General features: G+C 48.0%; 1 protein-coding gene across 3 annotated transcripts in view; it reads left to right on the top strand.

The window, feature by feature from the left end:
* Window positions 1-3,602: 3,602 nt before the first annotated feature.
* mcf2la (mcf.2 cell line derived transforming sequence-like a) overlaps window positions 3,603-21,819 on the top strand; it is a 35,752-nt gene continuing 17,535 nt past the window's right edge. For all 3 annotated transcript variants that reach the window (XM_080519533.1, XM_080519534.1, XM_080519532.1), the window contains exons 1-3: window positions 3,603-3,728; window positions 20,392-20,475; window positions 21,196-21,310. In XM_080519533.1, coding sequence (XP_080375659.1) covers window positions 3,656-3,728; window positions 20,392-20,475; window positions 21,196-21,310 — 272 coding nt within the window. In that variant the 5' untranslated portion in view covers window positions 3,603-3,655. The remainder of the gene's footprint in view (window positions 3,729-20,391; window positions 20,476-21,195; window positions 21,311-21,819) is intronic.

Below are 21,819 nucleotides of genomic sequence, written 5' to 3'. Positions count from 1 at the left end.
AATCAATAGTATCCAGCCATGCACAGCTGTCCCCCCCCCCCCCCCCCAGCTGTTTGAATCTCCCCGCACCATAAAAACTAAATTACTTCTTGGCGTAAATGGTGAATTCTGCCGGTCAAACACATGACTCATCCTGTGTTGGCACGTAGAAACTTGGGTGAATATTTGCTTCCTGTGAATTGGCGACCGAAGTAGGTGTTAAAGGAAAAGAGAGCTCATCCCAGTATACTACTGCATCCTTATTTACTCAGGGCGGTTCAATAAGAGGCAACCCGACACGAGTTTTGTACCGACGAAAGGCAGCCGGGCGTTTGTCCACCGTTCCCCGTGGGAGCCGTGCGGCCCCTCGCCGATCGCCGTGACGTCTCGCCGCCCGCCACTGACTGCTCACATCTATTCTGGTCCAGTTCTTTCAGGCTTTATTTAGAAAGGAGGTATTTTTAGCAGGCGCTGTCCCAGACGGGCTTTGTCACAGAGACACGTCTTTCTTCTTTATGTATTGAAGAAGTCACTGCTTTATTAACTAAATGATCCATCGAGTTGTCTGTTCATTTGAAATGTAATATAAGTAGTAAGTATTTCCAGCTACTGGTTTTCTCCAAATCCCCCCTTTGTCATGGGTTGTCTTATGATCGCTTTCAATCTGCTTCCCTTTTCTCAATCATTCATGTCATAAGTGCTCGCATCTGTCAGCTGCCAGGACTGAAATCAGCACAGCATCGGGATTTTTTTCTTCTTTTTTTTTCTTTTCGGGTTTTACTCAAAAAATGTGTGACCCACGACGGCCAAGCACTTGAGGGGAATTCAAACGTGGGCCAATTTGAATTACACCCTGACGAGCAGTTAAGTTTCCCCATCTAAAACCAAACCATCGGTACATCTTTTAACTATTTTCAGCCAAAGGTTAAGGCCCCTTTTTTTTTTTCCCAAAGTGCCTATTTTTCCCTCCCATCTTCTTTAATTCCATATTGGTTCAAAGTCGGCCCGCTCAAATCAAATCAGCTTTTTCTTGCTTCAAAGAATGAATCCTCCGAATAAGTTTAACCAAGTTTGCGCTAAATCGGTTTAAAGTTTGTGACTCAATCAGAGCGGGCCGGCTTTTGTGTACCGACGACCCAACTCGCTCCCCCGGACCACGTGCCCTTGAGCAAGATGAAGCAAGTGAGCACCAACTTTTATACTTGGCATTTACTCATTTAATCACCATGTCTGCGTCTGCACACCTTTGTTGTCGTCCTCCCGACACTGTACTGTTCTCCGCTGCTTCTCTTGGCAAATGACTCATTTTTCAATTGGAGTCTTCCTGTTTACGCCACAGCAGGCCGGCAGTGTTTGATCCCGGAGCGGAAGGAGTCGATAGTGTTTGGCCTTTGTAGACACTCAGATGTGGTGGTTGGGGGGGGGTCTCATATATATCAGCTGTAAGTTATTGTAGCTGCAGTCTGTGGCACATCCCTCAGACAGAAGACACAGAGCGGCTTCCGTTCAAGTCACATGGACGTCTGCGCCGCATCCCATCCAACACCGCTCCTTCCAGTAAAACACGAGACGGACACACTGCACAATAATACAAGCAACATCCTGACAGAACTGGTTCATGTGTTCCCCAAACGGGAACGTAGGCGTACCACAGTGCTCAAAAGCTGCACGCTTTTATTTTACGGTTTTATTAGACGGTAAAATACTTGATTGCCTTCAAGAAAAAGATGCTGGTTTGTCTTAAAAACAGCGAAGACGGTGCATATGTGGACCAATGTGTCCCTGCTGGACCCGAACATATCCTTCATGTTGCCTTTATTTTCACGTGCTATGATTGGAAATGCCACTAGGGGTCAGAAAATGCTTGAGGATAGTTTTTGCAGCTGCTCAGTCGACCTGTATGGTAAATTTCTAAGCAGGAAACCTCTTGTGAATGTTCTCGGCAACCAAATCCATCAATGCCATGGTACTACCATCACTATACTGGGACTTCTCTCTTCCAATACACAGTCTGGTAAAACTTTTACAATGTGGAATCATGTAGTTGGTGATTGAAATCCATACTCGGCGAGTGAAACTCTTTGCTGCCGGAGCCGTTTGTGGACGAAACACTTGACCGGGAAAAACGAGCCATTAAAGATCCTCCTCTGCGTTTTCCTGTCCTGCAGCAGACGTGCTCTATCGTCTCAATCTGACGGTGGATAAATGCTCGCAGACAACCAGGGCGGCAAGTTGAAGCAGATGGTGGTACGTCGTAAAAGAAACGGCTCTGTGCCGTTGTTGCTGAGGTCTCCTCAGAATCCCTTCATGTATCTTTGATTTATGCTCTGTCTTGATTTTTAATTCTCATTCTCGCAAAAAGCAACGTCTCCCCCTCTAAACTTTAATTTGCCCGGTGGTCCTGTAAATATGGCTTCCATAATGGCTATCTGCATGCACTGTTAATGAGAATGTGGGAGGAGGCCGGGGTTGATGTTGGAGGAACAAAAGCAGCACTTTAGCAATGTTTGTTTTCCTCAGCGGGTGTCGGTTTTTAGTTTTCATTTTTCTTGATGAATTCAGCTCCCGGGGGGCTGTTCCCATTTTCACCGGCCCCGCTTGTCTCCTGCTTTCTGTGCGCTGAGGCCCCCTGCTGTCTTCGTCGGCGTTTTGTTTGTGTGTCGTGCAAGTGAAGCCGAAGACGAGGCGGTGGCCGTCGCCCCCGGGCTCCGGCGGGAGTCTCGTTCTGGGATTGTTTACAGTTTACACATTTGAAATCACTGCTGGAGTCTTATTCCTGAATTACCCTTCTGCTACATTCGCGCATTTCCTGATCATGTACAGACATCTAAAGTCTTCAAAAAGATATTTTCTGCATTTATAGTAACGTGAATGGGCCTTGCAGTGCTTTGCACCGTGACGTGATAGTACTCCTGGTTTGTTTGAGTTTCTGTGTGAAGGTCCGACATTTTCTTTTCCACGTTCCAAAAACATGCATTTGAAGTTAATTCATAACTCCCTCTCACCTTGAACTGTGAGCGCGAGCATCCCGTCTGCCCTCTGTGTTTGCCGTGTGACGGACTGGCGACCTGCCCAGTGTGTACTCTGACGATGCTGGATGGGAAACACAAAACAAAATGTAAACAGGCCTTCAAAAAAACCCGATTGGCTGAGATCCTTTGGTTAGATTTAATTAGTCCCAATTCCATAAATGCCTGATATCCAAAACAAATGTATCTGTCAACTTGCAGCCATTGACCCGCTCAGGAAGTGCTTTATACTTTATAACCGCCAGTAAATCTCATTCGTCTCTATTAACAGTCTTAATCTCCGGAAGCCGAGTGAGACAGACGTTTTCATCTGACATGTTTTGTGTCATTCGTCAGCCTGGACTGTTGTCTCTCAGCGGAAACGGTCTGAAACGTGAACTCGGGGGCGGGCAGTGTGAAAGCCCTCCCCTGGCCGGTGGCACACACACACACACACACACACACACACACACGGGGAGGGGGGTGTGAGCGTTGTGTGGGGGCTGTGCAGTGACAGCTCAGTAAGCGGCTGGAGTCGTGCGCTGTGGCAGAATGCTCTGGCTCAACTTCCACCGGGATGTTCTCTGACAGGACGCTGTGCGTTTGTGCCTGAATGTGTTTTTAGTGTGTGTGTGTGTGTGTGTGTGTGTGTGTGGACAGAGAAAGCAATGGCTCTGAACCGAGTGTCTCAACTGTGCCACGATGTCACCAGGCTGTGGCTGCAGCTGAAGATGATGACAGGTACAGTGTCTGTGCATCAGTAACTCTGCCTTTCTCTTCCCTTTATCGTGTTTAAATTTAGTTTTGTGCGCCGTGAGAACCATGCAGGTGTTCTACTTTCAAGCTCCAGGTTTCAGATCTCCTTACAGGTTTTGCATAATTTGTGTTGTGCCCATCTGTTTCCATGTGCGCTTTCTTTTTTTTTCTTCTTCTTCTGGTATCGGAGGTAGACAAGATGTTGAAGAGGCTACAAAGACTTCTTTTTGTGTCGAGGTGTTCATCACATGAGCTGCAAAACTCTCTTTAAAAAGCCTCATGACTGATAAACAATGACGACCGCCCAGCGCTTTAAAGGCTGTAACTGGAGAATGAGATTGTCGCTTACTTATTCATAAGTGAGAGCAGTTTGTGACACAAATCACACGTTGTATTTATGTTGCATGAGGCGATTAATGTTGTTTTGCTGCATTGCAATGAACGGAGCCAGATTTGTAATATTTAATGTGCTAATTTACTTCTACTGGCCAAATAAACCAAGAAAATCTGTTTATTCTCTTATATCTCTACTCCTATAAAAGCTGTTTACGGGGATATACATCTATGTTTTTGTTGATATTTTCTCACATTTTAAAATGAAATATTTAGATTTTATTCTTGTTTTTCTTTTCTTTTCAATGATCTCTGGTCCCCAGATCTACACACAGTGAAGTTGGCCAGTATGCACAGACAAAGCTGACGCATGTCTCCTGTCAAAAGCGTACTATATCCGCTATAGGGACGGTAATTCTCAATGAAAGTGACCCGACTTTCTTCTTCCCCGCATCGATTTGCACAAAGATGTTTTCTTTAGCTGAAGGCGTAACGAGCCATCAGATGGTTGCATAATGACATTTAAAGTGGTGGACGGGGCCTTTCGCCCAGAGGTGAGGGGCATGTTAACACGGGGGGGGGGGGGGGGGGGGTACAGTACAGTACAGTACACGGCACAGCACGCCGACGGCCTGCTAATCTAAACGTCCAGTTTCCTCTTGTCAGTTGGGAGCGACGATGGGACAAAACCCTTTTGAGTGTTTGAATGTCAACATCTCCTCCCCTTTATTTCCACTCTCTTAGCAGTGTGTGTGTGTGTGTGTGTGTGTTGCTTGCTTGATTCAATTATTCTGCTTCTTTTTTTTTTTTTTTTTTTGGCCAGAGCTTTTCCCCCCGGCTTTGCTTTGGCCCCCTGTGGGTTTTCTCAGGTGTGTGTGCTTTTTTGTTTTGTGTTCCTGTGCAGAGCGACTGAGTGTGTTTGCTCTGCTGACAGATGGGTGAGGTTGTCTTATGAGCCTGCACGGCTTACCCACACACACACACACACACACACACACACACACACACACACACACATGCCCAGGGTATCAACTTTTCCCTTTGCTGCTTTTCGCCAGGTCAGGATTAGACGCTGACGGCTCTTGGCCGTTTTCCCATCAGTCAGGTCCATGTTTGTGCACGTCGTGTGCATCGGGAGCTCATCGCAGCAGGAAGCATTAATCTGAGGTTAAGTTAGCCTGTTTGCTTTGGGTTTAGCCGCGACAGGAGCCGCTGTACTTACAAGTTCTCCTCGGGAGGCCTGCATTTTGCACAATGTCAATTATCGCAGCAAATAGAACGTGCTCAATACATTTGATGCAAAAAGAAATGCATTATTATTATTATTATGATCATTGATCTCCTGGGGAAGCGAGACTAATGCAACAAGTCCTACAAATAGACTTTTTAAAGAGCATATTTTTATCTCGACAGAGCTCCTCCTGTGGTAAACGACTCCGTAGATCAACCCTCGTGTCAGATTAACGATACAGCTCAGGTTTGCGCCGAGGTTTTCTCGTCATTGCGTTGTTATTCAAGTGGCTAAGTGCACTTTCACCTTGAAGAGTTTAATAAAGTAAATACTTTACAAGTGATTGATTAATGGGAGGAACATTGATGCACATTTAGCATTATTGATAAAGTGCTGTTTTTAGCACTGGTATAAAATGTGCTTCGTCAGCATTTTTTGTGTTAAGAGAACAAACACTCAAAACAAAATAAAACTATACTTCATGCAGTTGTGTTTTCCTCTCTTGGACACGTCAAATGCTCTCTGTTGAGGACTGTTGACCTTTTCATTGACCTACTAAACTCCAGATCATATTTCTATGCAAGCCACGATCACACCGATGATCTGTAGTTTTTAAAGCTGTATTTCTTTTTTTTGTTTGTTTTTCCTTCATTGTGAACTGATTGTGTTTGCATTTACAAGAACACATACAATTTTAAGTGGCTCAATTTCAGTGTCAATTTATAGGACATTCAAAAACAGAAGTTTTAGTAACATCCTGTACGTGTTATTTTTTTTTTTTTTAAAGTAGGTATTGACGATTATGCGCCTGGGAATGATGATGATGATGCTGGGACCACTTTATCCACGACGACTACTCCGGTCAGAGAGCAGATAAGGACACCGGGGTGGACTTTATCTCTTTTAATTCAATCAGCTGGCAGTACAACGATGAATGAATGAACGAGGATGGATGAACGATGAACGTAGAATGCAGATTAATGCTGAATGCATACACGACGAATGTACACACGATGAATGTATACACTACGAATGTATACACGATGAACGTATACGATGAATCTATGCACGCGATGAATGGTTTTTTCTTCACGAACACATTCACGGCGTAACGAGGGGTTCACTACCGTCTTATTATTACACCAGAAAAACTCCGTCCCCCGGGACGTAACGCGAGGACCCCACCACCTGACTGGGCTGTCCAAAATAATGCCTGATGAAAACCCCTAATTTAACACAACACACATTATACTTCACAGGGAATTTGTAACAGCCGCCCCCAGAATAGCAAAGATATTATGTAAACAAATTAAATTCCCTGAGGTACAACAGCAGTCTCTGAATTAGCGTCCTCTCCTGGAAGTGCTGGCAGCTGGACGAGGCGTGCAACCGGCCGCAGGTAAGTTCTATCCCCGATCTGGACCTCGGCTGACCGGACACGTCCATCAACACTGGCATTCAGCTTCACCACCTTTCCGATGGGCCAATGTGCACGTGGCAACTTGGGATCGACGATCATCACCACCGTGTCCTGGAGGATGTCATCAGTCTGCTGCCGCCATTTCTGGCGAACCTGAAGAGATGGTAAGTAGCTTCTGAGGAATTGTGCCCAGAAGTGGTCCACAATCATCTGGCAATGGCGCCACCGTCTCCGGGTAAGAGTGTCAGGAGCAAATGACACCTGCGGGAGAGACGCGTCCCGCCGCCCCATCAACAACATGTTTGGTGTCACGGGATCCAGATCTGCCACATCTGATGACACATATCCCAAAGGTTTGGCATTAAGGATGGCTTCCACCTCGATCAGGACTGTGAGTAGGACTTCTTCTTGGAGAGCTTGAGTGCCGATAACAACCTGCAGCGCCTTCTTTACTGATTGTATTTCGCGCTCCCAGACCCCACCAAAGTGGGGAGCTGCTGGTGGATTGAACCGAAACTTGACTTGCTGCTTATCAAGCCTTTCTCGCAACTGTGGATGCATTGCAGAGAACGCCTCCCTCAGTTCTCTCTCAGCGCCTCGAAAGTTGGTTCCCTGGTCAGAGAGAATCTCGGAGGGTGTGCCTCTACGAGCGATGAATCGCCTCAACGCCAAGAGAAAGGCGTCTACGTCGAGGCTTGTCAGCAGATCCAAGTGGACGCATCGGGTCGTGAGACATTTGAAGATGACACCCCATCGTTTTTCGGTGCGCCGCCCGATCTTGATACTGTACGGCCCGAAGCAGTCCACCCCTGTCGAGAAGAATGGAGGCTTGAGGAGCCGCAGCCGGGCCGGAGGTAAGTCTGCCATCCTTGGGACTACTGGCTTCCCTCTCCACTTCCTGCAGTCAGCACAGGTTCTCTGATGCCGCTTGACAGCTTGTCTTCCAGACAGGACCCAGTACTGACGTCTCATCTCCGCGAAGACTCTATCAGGCCCTGGGTGAAGCAGACGTGCGTCCACGTCCTGGATGAGGAGTCTTGTCACAGCGTGCCCAGGATCGAGAACTATGGGATGGATGTCAGTCGAGCTGGGGATGTCAAGATGGCGAAGGCGTCCGCCGACACGGATGAGACCCATGGCCGAATCCATTTCTGGTGACAGCATACTGAGCTTACTGCTGGGTGGTACTGCTTTACCAGCCCTGAGACATTTAAGCTCTTCTGGGAAGCAATCTGCTTGGCTGGCCTTTAGCAGGAGGGGTACAGCCTCATGGAGATCAGGCTGAGGTAGAGAAGGGTCAGCCGCCGCCCCGTCAAGAAGCTGCTGCTGGGTGGCATTGACCAGATCTGTCCAGCTGCTGAACTGTGTAGCATCTGGTGTTCGCAATGCTGGACTCGTCGATGTGAGACCACAGAAAACACTTTGCTTGTGTTCAGCAGTATCTTCTGGCTCTGTGAAGGCAGGAAGTTTCGGCCATTCGTCAGGTGGACCATAGAGGAATTGTGGACCTTGCATCCACCGACTTGGAGATGCCAGTTCAGCCAAGGTCTTGCCACGGGTGAGATCATCAGCCGGGTTGTTGGCTGAGTCCACATACCGCCAGGTGTGTAGGGCCGTCAGCTCTTGGATTTCCGAGACCCTCGTCCCCACAAAGACCTTAAACCTGCAGGACTCTGAGGTCAACCAAGTCAGGACTGTGGTGGAGTCAGTCCAGAGGAAGGTCTGAATGATGTTTATGGTGAGCTCACGGTGGATGAGGGAGGACAGCTGGGCTCCTGTCACTGCTGCACAGAGCTCTAACCTTGGCATCGATTGCTGGCGCTTTGGGGCCACCCTCGACCTTGCCATAACAAATGAGACATGAACTGTTTCGTCTCCCTTCATGGTGAGGTAGGCTACTGAACCATATGCCTGTTCAGAAGCATCACAGAAAATGTGCAAGATATAGTCTGTGTCTTCGGTGGCAACATGCAACGGTGCATAAGTTCGTGGTAGGGAGATGTTTTCCAGCTCGGGGCGTTCTCTCTCCCAGCTGGACCAGGCATCGAGAATGTCAGGAGGGAGGTTTGGGTCGTCCCAGCTCCTCTTCTTTGCCCACAACTTCTGGACGAGAACCTTGGCCCGTGTTGTATAGGGAATGATGATCCCAAGAGGGTCGTATTGGCGGGCTAGCACCTTGTAGATATGGCGCATAGTGGGAGTCTCCCTCTCCACCAGGCTGGGCTTGTAGCCAAGGTGATCCGTTGGGCAGTGCCATCGTAGGCCCAGAACCGGCTCCTGAGGGTCAGTGCACTTACCAGCTAGCCACTGGTCTGTAGTCTCTGACACTGCGGTGGAGGGCAAATGAGATGTAACCGATGAGAAGTTACTCGCCCATTGTCGGATCTCAAATCCTCCCAAGGTTAGGCTATGCCGCATCTTGTCGATGAGAAGCTTAGCTGACTCTGGTGTCGAAAGGCTCTGAAGACAGTTGTCTACGTAGAAAGCCTCCTCGACGGACTTCAAGATGTCTTCATTTCCCTCCAAGTTGTCTCTGACATGCCTCTGCAGCGCAAACGTTGCACAGCATGGGCTACAGGTTGTACCGAACGGCAGTACCTGCCATTGGTAGATATCCGGTTTTTCCTCCCTCTGTAGATTCCTCCAGACGAATCTTAGTAGCGGCTTGTCCTCGGGTAGGAGACGGACCTGATGAAACATCGCCCGGATGTCCCCACTGATGGCAACTGCATACTGTCGGAATCGCAGGAGGACGCCGATGAGCGATGGTCCAAGGGTTGGACCTGGGAGGAGTTGCTCGTTGAGAGAGAGACCGTGGTAGGTGAAGGAACAGTCAAAGACCAGTCGATCCTTGCCGTTATGATGGACGAGGTGATGGGGTATGAACCATGACTCGCTGGACTTATCCACCTCATCTGGTCCAAGCTTGGTAACACACTCTGCATCAATGAGCTTCTGGATCTGTGCTTTATACACTTCAGCCTTAACTGGGTCTTTCAGCAGACGTCTCTCTGTGTTGCGGAGCATTGGCATAACTGCTTCAGCAGTGACTTTGAGTCGGGGGGCATCCTTGATGCGGAGCAGAGGTGTGGCGTAACAGAGTGTATCACCGACCTTCACCCTCTCGGTGCGTGCTTCCAGGATGTTGATGGCCTCTTTATCCAGGCGGGACCTCACTGCAAGGCGTTCACTTCGGAATGGAAGCACATCAAGCTGCCAGAGACGCTCAACATGTTGGTAGAGGTCATCTGGTGCTGGTTTGAGAGCGGTGAAGTAGCATGAGGTTGTACAAGACGCAGCACCATCCGGACCCTGAAGTGCCCAACCAAGAGCTGTGCGAATTGCTGCTGGTCCACCTCTGGGCCCGAACCTGACTGGCTCTCGAGCTGTGATCAGGTGGGTACAATCTGCACCAATCAGCAATAGTGGTTGTACCTTACTGAAGGTCTGCAGCCGGAGGCCCCTCAGGTGGCGGTAGCGTCTTTGTAGTGTGGACACAGGGTAGGATTGCTCTGACAGGGCGAGCCGACCCGCTGTGAAGGCACCTTTAATCAGGTGTCGTTCCGAAGGCTGCATCTGGGGAGCCACATACACGTCGACTGACTCACCATTGAGGTGAGCCACATCTTGACGGATGGTCCGCAGATCTAGGGACTCCGTTTCACCTTTGAGCTCCAATCGTTGAGCAGCAGCTGGTAGTATTATCGTGCGTTCTGCACCATCGTCCAGGATTGCATAGGTTTGAAGTGACTTGCTCCCATGGCTAATAATAACTGGCACGACCTTGAGAAGCACACGTCCACCTTGCTTGGAGTTTGTGATTGCGGTACGGTCCCTGGGTGTGATGAGATAGACGTGGGGGCCCGGCTTGGCAATCGGATGGAGAACCCTCAGGTGAATCTCCTGGCATTCACTGCATGCTTTCTTCAAGGTGCAGGCCTCCTGTCCATGGTTGGTGCGGCCGCAGTTGCGACAACGCCTGCCGTCTGCTATCCACTTCTCGACCTCCTCTGGTGAGCGCTGGATGATGACTGAACACTGTGATAAGTAGTGCTCACTACTCTTGCAGAAGAGACAGATCCTGTTCGGCTTCTGCTGGTGGGCTTCCAACCGAGGCACCTCTGAAGGTCGACGGTTGTCAGGTTTGGGCTTGTCGGTACCGTGATAGACCGAGACCGGCTGGGCCCGGGGCCTAGATGGAGGCGGTGGTTTATCTCTTTTGAGAGGGTGAGTTTCATCCGGACGATAGCGCTGTGCCATCTTAGTGGATAGTCTTTGAGCTTCCGCTTTCACCCTGAGCCAGTCGGAGAGGTCACGAAGGTTGTATGGATTCAGGCTGCTCGTGTTGAGACGACCTTGGGCTTGTAGATGCTCCACGAAGCCATCTCTCGAGTACTTGGGAAGCTTGCTGAGGAGCCGGTCAACATGACCGGTTGACATCACTTCCATGCCATTAGGCCCCTCCAGTGACAGCAGCATCCCCACCAGTAGGTCAACTCTAAGAGCGAAGCTCTGAAAGGCTTTAGAGTCTCCGGCTCTGACCTCAGGAGAGTTCAGGATTGCGGCAATCTCACTTTGAGCCAGTTGATGTGGCTGCCCGTACTGTCTCTGTAAGGCCTGCATGGCAGCGGTGTAGGGCTGTGCATAATGTCTGCACGACTGAGCTATCAGCCTGGCCTCATCCAAAATCAAGTGCTCCAGAAGTACTCGGTACTTGTAATGTTCAGACAGCTCGGTGTGTGGATTGAGTAAGTAGTCCAGCGCCATCTTCAGGTCCGCAAACTCTCTCTCACTGTCATGAACCAACTTTGGCAGTTCCGGTGTTGGGACTGGCTGCCTGGGGGCTTGGACAGGATACAGTGTTTGTGGTGCCATATAGGAGGGCTGATGACCATACTGAACATTTGGTGCTGGAGTGGATGTTTGATGCACCAGAGGATAGACCGGCTGAGTCGATACTGCAGGCTGGGGCTGATACACAGTTGGTTGGGAATAGCTCAGCTGATATACTGGCGGTGCAGCGCTGACTGATGGAGGCGGATACACTGTCGGCAGGGGAGCAGCTGGGACGTATGGAGATTGGTAGGTGAACTGCGGATGCATGACTGTTGGTTGTTGACCTAACAGCTGGGGAGCTCCAACTGCAGCAGGTGGGTGAGGTGCAGGATAAGGCATTATAGCAGTCTGAGGTTGATATGCAGGCTCTACTGGGTGATGAGCATTCTGGTATGGTGCATATGTAGGGGTTACAGACGGATAATTAGGATGCGCCGCCGCCGATATGCCACCATGTATAGTCTGCATTGGTGATGGAATATGCTGCGTTGACTGGAAGACAGGTTGGTACACGATTGGCGTTTGCTGACCAAGGGGACCACCCCCTGTCATCGTCTGGACGTTAGCAGGTGTATTAATTGCACTGATCATGTTATGCGCTGGTGGCCTCGCGACTGCTCCAAACGATGGTGCGGAGGTCACGGTTTGTGGTAGGGAAGGAGTTAGCATGTAGCTTTCCTGCCTCGCTCCTGTGGTGTGAGAGTGCATTGTTGCCGTTGTTGTGAGGAGCCGTGTCGCTGGTGGCAGGTCACCTTGTCTCTGGGTAGACGGCCCCGGTGGGAGGAATAATGGTGGCTGACGATGGGCACTGTTATTCACTTGGGAGATTGCTGGGACAGCCCAATTATTGGGTGTTAATTGTCGTCTTGGAGAGAGGCCATCTTGACCAGTGCCGAAGCTCCTTTCTGTAAGGTGCTCACTGTCGTCGCTCTTCTCTGAGAAGGTTGGCGATGAGGGCTCGACGCGCTCGTCCAACAGACCATGCACATCAGCTGGGTGCCGCACTGTGTCCCATCGGTTCACCTTATCGACTGTTCCCGGTGGTGAGAGACAGGGGGGTGGCCCGAGCGCCGGACGTAGCTGGTCATCCGTAGCAGCAAACTCGGTTTGCAGGCTGAGTGACTGCAGCTGTAGGGCGCTGACGCTCCCGCTGTCATCGTTTTGGGGGGCAGTATAAGGTGTAAGGGACCGTGGTAGACTGACCTCATAGCCTAGCAGGTGGGCTGGAAGCTGTCGTAGCCTCCCTCTCTCTGGAGCTTCACTCTCGGGTGCTGCCGTTCTCTGTGTGTCCATGGCGCCGTCGTGGGTGAAGTAATCCGGCTCGAAGGACCAATATTGACGATTATGCGCCTGGGAATGATGATGATGATGCTGGGACCACTTTATCCACGACGACTACTCCGGTCAGAGAGCAGATAAGGACACCGGGGTGGACTTTATCTCTTTTAATTCAATCAGCTGGCAGTACAACGATGAATGAATGAACGAGGATGGATGAACGATGAACGTAGAATGCAGATTAATGCTGAATGCATACACGACGAATGTACACACGATGAATGTATACACTACGAATGTATACACGATGAACGTATACGATGAATCTATGCACGCGATGAATGGTTTTTTCTTCACGAACACATTCACGGCGTAACGAGGGGTTCACTACCGTCTTATTATTACACCAGAAAAACTCCGTCCCCCGGGACGTAACGCGAGGACCCCACCACCTGACTGGGCTGTCCAAAATAATGCCTGATGAAAACCCCTAATTTAACACAACACACATTATACTTCACAGGGAATTTGTAACAGTAGGTGTCACTTTTTCCCTGCAGCTGGGAGTAAAAACAGTCCCAGTGGATTCTCTCTGTTATTCTCTCTTTATATGTCACTTCCTTTTTTTTTATCCCTCCCCGCGCCGTCTTTCTTAGTCTCCATGTTTTTTGTTCTCCGCAGTGGAACCTGTAGTTAGTAACTGTGCCCAGAGGCAGCAAAAAAAAAAGAAAAGAAAAGGAGACCCTGTTTTATCTGCCGGCTGAGCTATTACTGTCCGGTTTTTCTCTGCTTTTAATGGCAGAGGGAGGAAGGGAGGAGGACGAGGACTTAAACCCACAAGATTGCAAGGACATGCTTGGTAGTTTGGCCGGTTGCTGCAGAGATAGCCCGCCAGCTGTCGCTGCGCTTGGGAGTTCCTCGCTCTGTAAATTCCCACGCTCACTTCATCCTCAGGTTCCTACGCGGCAGCGGGGGCAGATTTTGAAAGGGGGGGGATAACCAACTTCAGACATGTATTGGTCCAAATTCTCTGAAGATGATTAATTAATCTGTTAAGAAAAAATCTTTTGACGTCAGAATTGTGAGTTTTTGCGTCACACTGTTTTCCAACGTGGCTGAATGGGAGCAAAGCGTGAGGGGGACTGTGTGTGTTGTGACGGCAGCGCAGACTTGGTAACAGTGCCGTGTTGTTTTGCCGAGATGATGATGATGATGATGATGATGATGATGCCACCATCTATTCAGTAGACGAGGGCCCGCTGCCAGCCTGAAGCCATTGTTCTGCCTGTTCGAACCACGGCCGAGGCGGAGAACGCCGCGTTCGGGCTCCCTGTTCCGAGACGTCGGTATCGGGGGGGGGGGGGGGGGGGGGGGGGCGTTCAAAATCAGCTGACTCGGCTTAAAAGAAATAAGCTGTCAACTGTCGTAAACTGTCGGTTAAAGTCACAAACTGAGAAACAAAAATTGGATTGTTGAGATGTAAAGTGTCTCTAGCGATGGCTGTAACTAAAACTAACCATTGCTAATGCACACGCTTGAATAAACGTTTGTTTTTATTGTGAGAGAGGAAGGAATATAACCTCATTAGTTCTGCACAATTAAAGCAAAGGACGTTGGCTTTATGAATGAATGACTGACAAATCCTCTGAGAGCAACGACAGTCTGAGTACATGAGGCCAATTAGATCGCCGAGAAAACGACAATTGTTTTAATGCCTGTTTGGCGGCCGATGTTTCTTAATCCATATAAACTCCAGCTCTACGTGTGGGGATGGGCAAGGCCTGCATACTTCTGGCTGACGGTGACCCTGTGACCCACTTAGTGTGTGTGTGTGTGTGTGTGTGTGTGTGTGTGTGTGTGTGTGTGTGTGTGTGTGTGTGTGTGTGTGTGTGTGTGTGTGTGTGTGTGTGTGTGTGTGTGTGTGTGTGTGTGTGTGTGTGTGTGTGTGTGTGTGTGTGTGTGTGTGTGTGTGTTATATGCCCCACAGCAGTGACAGATGGGACTTTTGGTAAACCCTGACTATAATTCCAGATAACAGCGCTGGATTCCCATACACACACACACACATACACACACACACAGAGGCGCGCGGCTGCTGGGTGGCTGGCCGATCTTCGCTTCTCCGCTTCCAAACGCACACGTGCGCGATCACAACTGGCCGTCTCTCTCTCTCTGCTGACATTTAATACCTTTAACCCTCCACCACACCCTCGCCAGCCCACACACACACACACACACACACACACACACACACACACACACACACACACTCATTGACTCGCCAAGCCGAGTGCCTTTCAGTCTGCGTTCCAAGTCGGTCCCTTGCATTTGGCGCATGCCAGCGCAACAGATGAGAGACCGAGTGTCTCGCTGCGTCCAACACCGGATACGTCCGTCCAGCTTTTGTCCAAAGTTGACTTTGTATAGTACCGTAGTTCTAATCTAATGAGTTTTACTGGCAAAGGAACAAAAGGCACTTATCAAATTAAATAAGCACTGTAGTTTTAATGAAAATGAAAAATGCACCAAAGTATTCTTTTAACGCTTGCTTTGATGAATGGCTGTTGAAAGGCTCCTCTCTGTTCCATCGCTCGTCTCCAGCCGTGTTATGTTTGTTTTTGTTTGCATAATCCTCAGCCAGGGTCCAGGCTGGGCATGTACATACAGTACGTGTGTGTGTGTGTGTGTATAAGTGCACAGCAAGCGGCTCTGCAGCTTCCAGCGGCCCTGACCTTTGACCGGTCCCCAGGTCGGGGCGGCCATTAACCAGCGGGGAACAGCTGGCTGCCGTCTTTGAACTGACGATGTGCGTTTAGTGTCGGGAAAAACCTGTACGAACATGACTTGGGGAACAAAGGGAGCACGGGGGGGCGATTGCACATCTGTCAGGGGGCAGGGCGTCCGTGGTCTACAGTCGGAACAGTGAGTCTTTATCACGTCTAACTGAGGCGCTGCCTCTCCTTCACCTCCCGCCGCCGACGTTACCTCAGTTTGTTTCAGGAATAGCAGCCCGTCCTGCTAATAGCGTTGTAGACCAGTGTTAGCGGTGATCAAATCTACACAAACACATGCCACACGGAGGTGAGAGGGGATCAAGAGGTCAGCGTTGATGATGGTCAAATGCTTCACCCCGTCTGGTTCCGTTATTCAGTTAGTTCGTCCCTAATTTGGTAGCGTTTTGCGCTAACAGAAGCAGGCTGACGGGTAATAATGCATTTATGCAACAGCCACTTTACAATCACAGGAAACTAGATGTGCACGTGTCCATAGGTAACTGCATGGTGTGTACAATGTAGAGGTTGTGTATTTTACAGTCTTCAATCCCCCACCACCTCCACCAGCCACAGTATCGGCCAGCACCGGGCCAACACATTAAATATGTAGGCATGTGTAAAGAAACCCTGCCCTGCATTTCATCTTATTGAGACAAGAGCACCTCCACTTTCCTTTTTTTTCTTTTTTTTTTTCTCGACTCCCTTCTTCCCCTCCTCTCGCTCCTCCTCCTCCTCTAGTTTGTTTTCTCACACACAAACAGGAATTCAGTTCAGGACACTTGAGAGTGTCAAACGGTCTAATTTACTTTTTTTTGCAGTGTTTAACCCCCCCTGTGTATTTACATGCTGGAATTCTACATGTCGATTCTTACGCACGGCTTTTGATAAATCACTGGAACTTAAAGAGCGAACATGATCTGAAGAAGTTCAATATTTATTAGTGGGGGTTTGTGTGTGTGTGTGTGTGAAGATTGTTAGGTTACGTATTATTTTGCCCTTCAGCTAAGCCCTTAAAAAAAAGGATGAATGAAGTGGGGAAGGGGTGTCGGGGCCTGGGGGAAGGGTGCAGGGAGGCGGGGGGGACATTCTTTCTAGGCCCCCCATAATCACTATTTGTGTTTGGCTGCATTGCCCCACTTCCAGTCTCTGTGTGTGTGTGTGTGTGTGTGTGTGTGTGTGTGTGTGTGTGTGTGTGTGTGTGTGTGTGTGTGTGTGTGTGTGTGTGTGTGTGTGTGTGTGTGTGTGTGTGTGTGTGTGTGTGTGTGTGTGTGTGTGTGTGTGTGTGTGTGTTATTCTGTGGGTAAAAGGGTTCACTTGCAGCTTGGCCGCTATAGTTTAATTTCATTCATCCCCACGAGGACAAAGCGGGGAGTTTTAGAGTTTCGGCAGCAGTGAAAAGCTGCCGACGCCTGAATGTCTGATATCTCTGCACCGTTCACTCCTGAAGCCTGAAGGCTTTGTTTTGGCCTCAGCGTCTTCCTCAACTTCTGATCATTTTCTATTTTACATGCCATACTGCCTTATGATGTATATATATATTTATTACAGTAGGTTATCCTTGCTGAGTAAGGTATGGTATGTTGCTACCAGACATTTTAGAGGGTTGGAGGTTTGTTTTTTTTGTTTGTTGTTACAGTTTTTATTCAAATTTAATCTGTAAAAGACATGGAAATGGGTCAAGGATTATTCCTTGGCTTTTGACCCGGCTTCAGACTCTGCTCCTGTTTTATTTGTTGCCATTTGATCATATTTTGTTGTTGTTTTTTTTTTTTTTTTTACTGATCGCACCGCATCTTTTTACTTCTTATATCTGGTTCAATTGTGGTCGTTTTTAAAGTGATTTCAAAATAAAGTTGAGCCGAGTTGAGGATAAGTAGGCATGAAAACTTTGCTGCTCAGCTTTTCTGCTGCCGTGGAAGTAAATTTGGTTTTCAAAGTTGATGCAAACAACTTCTCCAGCTGCTCCCGCTGTATTGACTCCTTTAAAAACATGCATCTGAAATCTTCAGGAAATGGCACATTACATTGAAATGGCAAGCGACAAAGCAAATTATAACTGTTAATGTATGAAAGTACTGATGTTTCTATTATATTCACTCCACTTTTTAAAACTGTGTTCAATTTCGGAATACGCTGAGACGATTTACAAACATAACTCTTCAAAACAAGAATATAAATGTCTGTAAATGTATTTCTGTTCAATTAAAACTGGTCTGAACCAGTGTAATATTGTAGGCATGAACTGCCACGTTGACCATTTATCTGAATATTGCATGACCAGATGGAACCAAACGACCGAATAGGTTTAGCAAAACCTGTTTGGAAAGTATAAACAGACGGTGAAAGGACGAGAACACTGAAGCTAATTAATGACATAATTGCTGGGTGGCTGTTAATCTGATACGATACTGCGAGGGCGAGCGTCTCTCTCGCAGATGCGCACGTCGTAGATTATGGAAGTCGGGAAGTCGGCGCACATGTCTGGCAGTGATTCAGACTTTGGGTTTTAGCCAGAGCTTACTGCCTGACACCCTGACCTGACAGCTGGCCCACACGGCTGAAACACACACGGTGGCATGTGACGGAACACTTGCTTCACGCACGGACATCATAGAACCGGTGATCACAGATTCTTGGTTCCTTTTGGGCTTTGTCTTGCGATGCAAGTCCTGAAACGCGACGGGCTTTAATTTTCTCCCTCAGTTTCGGCTGTAATTGTAGCAGAGTTGTGGTTTTGGGGTAAATTACAGGCTGGAAGCTCTGCGGCGTGTTGGAGGCTATTCAACTGACCTGCATGTGCGCCGTCGCCCCAAACAGCTGAAACTACCGCCCACGCCCACTTCCTTTGTTCTTTCAAAATGTCATTTTCCTTCTTTGTCCTCGACTCGTTCCCCAATATGATTCCCACATGTATGCTCACGATTGGCCGAGGGCTTTCCTCTCTGTGTGAATGTCTCTTGACTCACTGCTCTGTCATCTTAATGTAATCCCCCCCCCCCCCCTAAAATCTGGAGCCTTGCGAGTGACTTACTGACGTTCCATGCGCAAGATAATGGATTTCTTCCTGACCACAGCCGCATGTAATTTGTTATTTACTTGTTCACTCGTCCTGAATTAAAAAGGAAAACATCCTGTGAACACACCGTGTGGCGTGTGAGTCACGGTCTAGCCAACTGCATGCTGACCCACCGCATAGAGCCTCACTGCAGATCTGAGCTCTTAATCTGGCAGGTTTCTTCACCTATGGACCCACTGCAGCGTCTGCAGTACAACAAATCATGAAGTTCTATGGTCGCACGCGTCGTCGCTTAAGTTTTATCCACCAATGTTCACTTATTCAGTTTAATGAATTCTGTTTAATTCTAGGACATGTGTGAGAAATACAAGTGTAAAATGGACAGAAGAACACATATTTCACATTGTTTAGATTGAAAATGTCTCTCAATAGGATGAAATGCTTGATATATATCTGTAAAATGTTCAATATTCCTTAAATCATATTTTATGAGCTGCTAGCTTGCCTTAAGTTATTGTTAGTTAAAAAAAATCCTCAATTGGACAAACTCGATACATGGAGCATATACATTAAGACTGACATGCATTAGATGTACGTGTACAATGAATAACAACAAACATGAAGTCTTTATTACAAAATTTGTTTATATTTTCAGTTGGATGCTTTATTACACAACGGAAACATTATGCACTATTTAATAATGTATTCTCTGGTTGTTATTAACTAATTGTAATAAGTTAGGGGACAAAATGAATAGTAAAAAGTTAAGATTTCACTCATGGAGATTAATAGCGTGACATAATGATCCACGAGGAAATCGGCGACACTTTTGCTCCAGAGGCTGTTTAATCGGGAAATATTGGCCAATCCTACTTGAGTGAGTCTGCGGCGTGTTGCCGTTGTGTTTTGGTGGCCGCTGTTTTTAAACGAGTGAACAGAGTACAATGAGTGGAGTGCTTAAAAAGAATGAAAGCATCAACAGGGCGTTGGCCTCGTGAGGCTTTAGGTGAATAGATCAGGTGGAGCACGAGGGTGGAGTTCTCCTCTCCGGGTTGCTTTGCATTCAGATGGGAGCCGATGACGCTCCCTGCCAGTCCCACCATACGGCTTGGAAACCTCCCTACGCTTCCCTCACACCAGCCACGGTGCCAGCCTTTGTCTATACGCACACACACACACACACACACACATTTCATAGTGACGAGCCCCCGTCATACATGCAAGGACGGCAGAGACGGTAGAAATTCTCAGTTTTCGTTCACAGATGCACGATCATACACATTTAACAATACAATCCTCGCGCTTGGCACACTGGGGTCACACTTGGCGGCCGGCCGGGAAGGAGGGGGAGGAGGGGGGTGGGGGTGGGGGGGGCTTTTTCCACTATCTCCATCTTTCTTGGTCTTTACATGTCTCGGAGGGCTAAATGAGATTACTGTAATCCAGCTTGACCAGAGAGAAGAGAAAATCCAAATGCTGTTTACTTCATCCCCCCGTTCATGTCTCGCTTTCTCCACTCCGCTGGGTTTCCCCTCCATAAATGCTGGAATACCAACTGGAATACCATGACATGTGTCTAAACTAATATAACTTTCACTACATGTCCACAGTGTCTCCCATGCTGACCAAACATTATTGTCAATTCATTAAATTCCATGTTTACAACAGCTTTTTGCCAAAAAGGCCAGGAATCGTCTCACTTGATGTTATGATCATATTGGGTAATCAATACATGTCTTTCTGTCTCTCTTTTTCTGTAGATGACATCATGCACACGGATGATTGCTCCCTGTTTGCAGCAGAAATTGGCTCTGAACTCCAGAAACAGTTTGCTATCCTACCAGGTTGGTGTGATTTCTCTCTGCATTGGCCTGTAACCTACATTTCTGCTGCAGATTCCAGAACTGTACCCATTTTATTGACTAAACCGGCTTAAAAGTGGCATTATGTTTTTCAACATAAAGAAATTTCAAGTGTATAATAGATTTTCTGTGCTTCAGAAGTAAAAGAAAACCCGATAAACTGGCTGATGAATTACAAGAAGAAGAAAAAAAAGCAAACCGTTTTGCTCAAGAAAGCTGATGAGTTGCCTACTGTGATTACATTCTGAAGACGGACAATCTCAAACTCACAAAGCCACACATCCACAGAGAAACGCACTCTTGGGGCTGTGTGGAGGGTTACCATGGCTGTAATGGCTGCCAAGTGACGCCACGTGAATAATTCATCATCGTGAACATGGTTGTTTGCAACCTGACCACCGAATGGAGAAGGTCAAGTTCGTTAACATACGTGTGTGCGTGCGTTTTGGCCACGGAGTTCCAACTTTTATTTAATAGAGAAGATAAGCACAGGGACACAAAGGTGAGGCACAAATGGACCGAGTACATAATCTTGCCACAGTAATCCTGGTAACGCTTATTTTCAATTTTAACGGGATTAAATTCCGAGAACGGTCCGGAGTCAGTCCATCCCAGCCTCCTATCATCATGTCTCCAGCAGCAGACCGCCTGCATGTCACGCTGACCTCTCTGTCGTCTCTTTCCTGACCTCTGTCTCCCCAGGGGGCCGCGGGACCAACGGCAGCCCCATAATTGTCTTCCCCGAATTCCCGGCTTTCAGCGAGCTGGAGGAGGAGGAGGTCCAAAACGTCTTGAGCTACCTCACAAGTGTCCCCAGGTCAGAAACGCGCACGCGCACATACACACGTACATGTTTGCAGTGTACTTATAATTGACAAAAGGCTGACCATCGGGTGTAATACCACAACCAGCCAACAGGTGTCAGCACAACACCAAAGGCTCTTCAGAAGGAAAGCGCCACAAAAGACATAACGATAAGAGGATTTCCAAGACAATAAATTATTGCATTGTTGCAGAAAAATGAGAGAGAAAAAAGGAAATATATGACATATTTCCCTTAAAGAAATACATAAAGAAATAAAGGCGACAATAGTGATAAGTTAGATCGCTTCTGGTGTAAGTTCTGTTTTACTAATTGCAAACAATTACTATGTTTCCATCAGTCTGTTCTGAGCACTCCTCTGTTTCTTCCTCCACCCACCCCCAACACACACACACACACACACACACACACACCTCCCCACCCTTTCTTTAACCTTTCCCATACCGCTGAGCTCTGCGCTCTCGTCGCACACAAACATACTGGTCACACATATAATTAAGCGG

The sequence above is a fragment of the Blennius ocellaris genome (assembly GCF_963422515.1).
Source record: "Blennius ocellaris genome assembly, chromosome: 24".
In the NCBI taxonomy this organism is placed as follows: domain Eukaryota; kingdom Metazoa; phylum Chordata; class Actinopteri; order Blenniiformes; family Blenniidae; genus Blennius; species Blennius ocellaris.
This window is presented reverse-complemented; position numbering and strand designations above follow the sequence as displayed.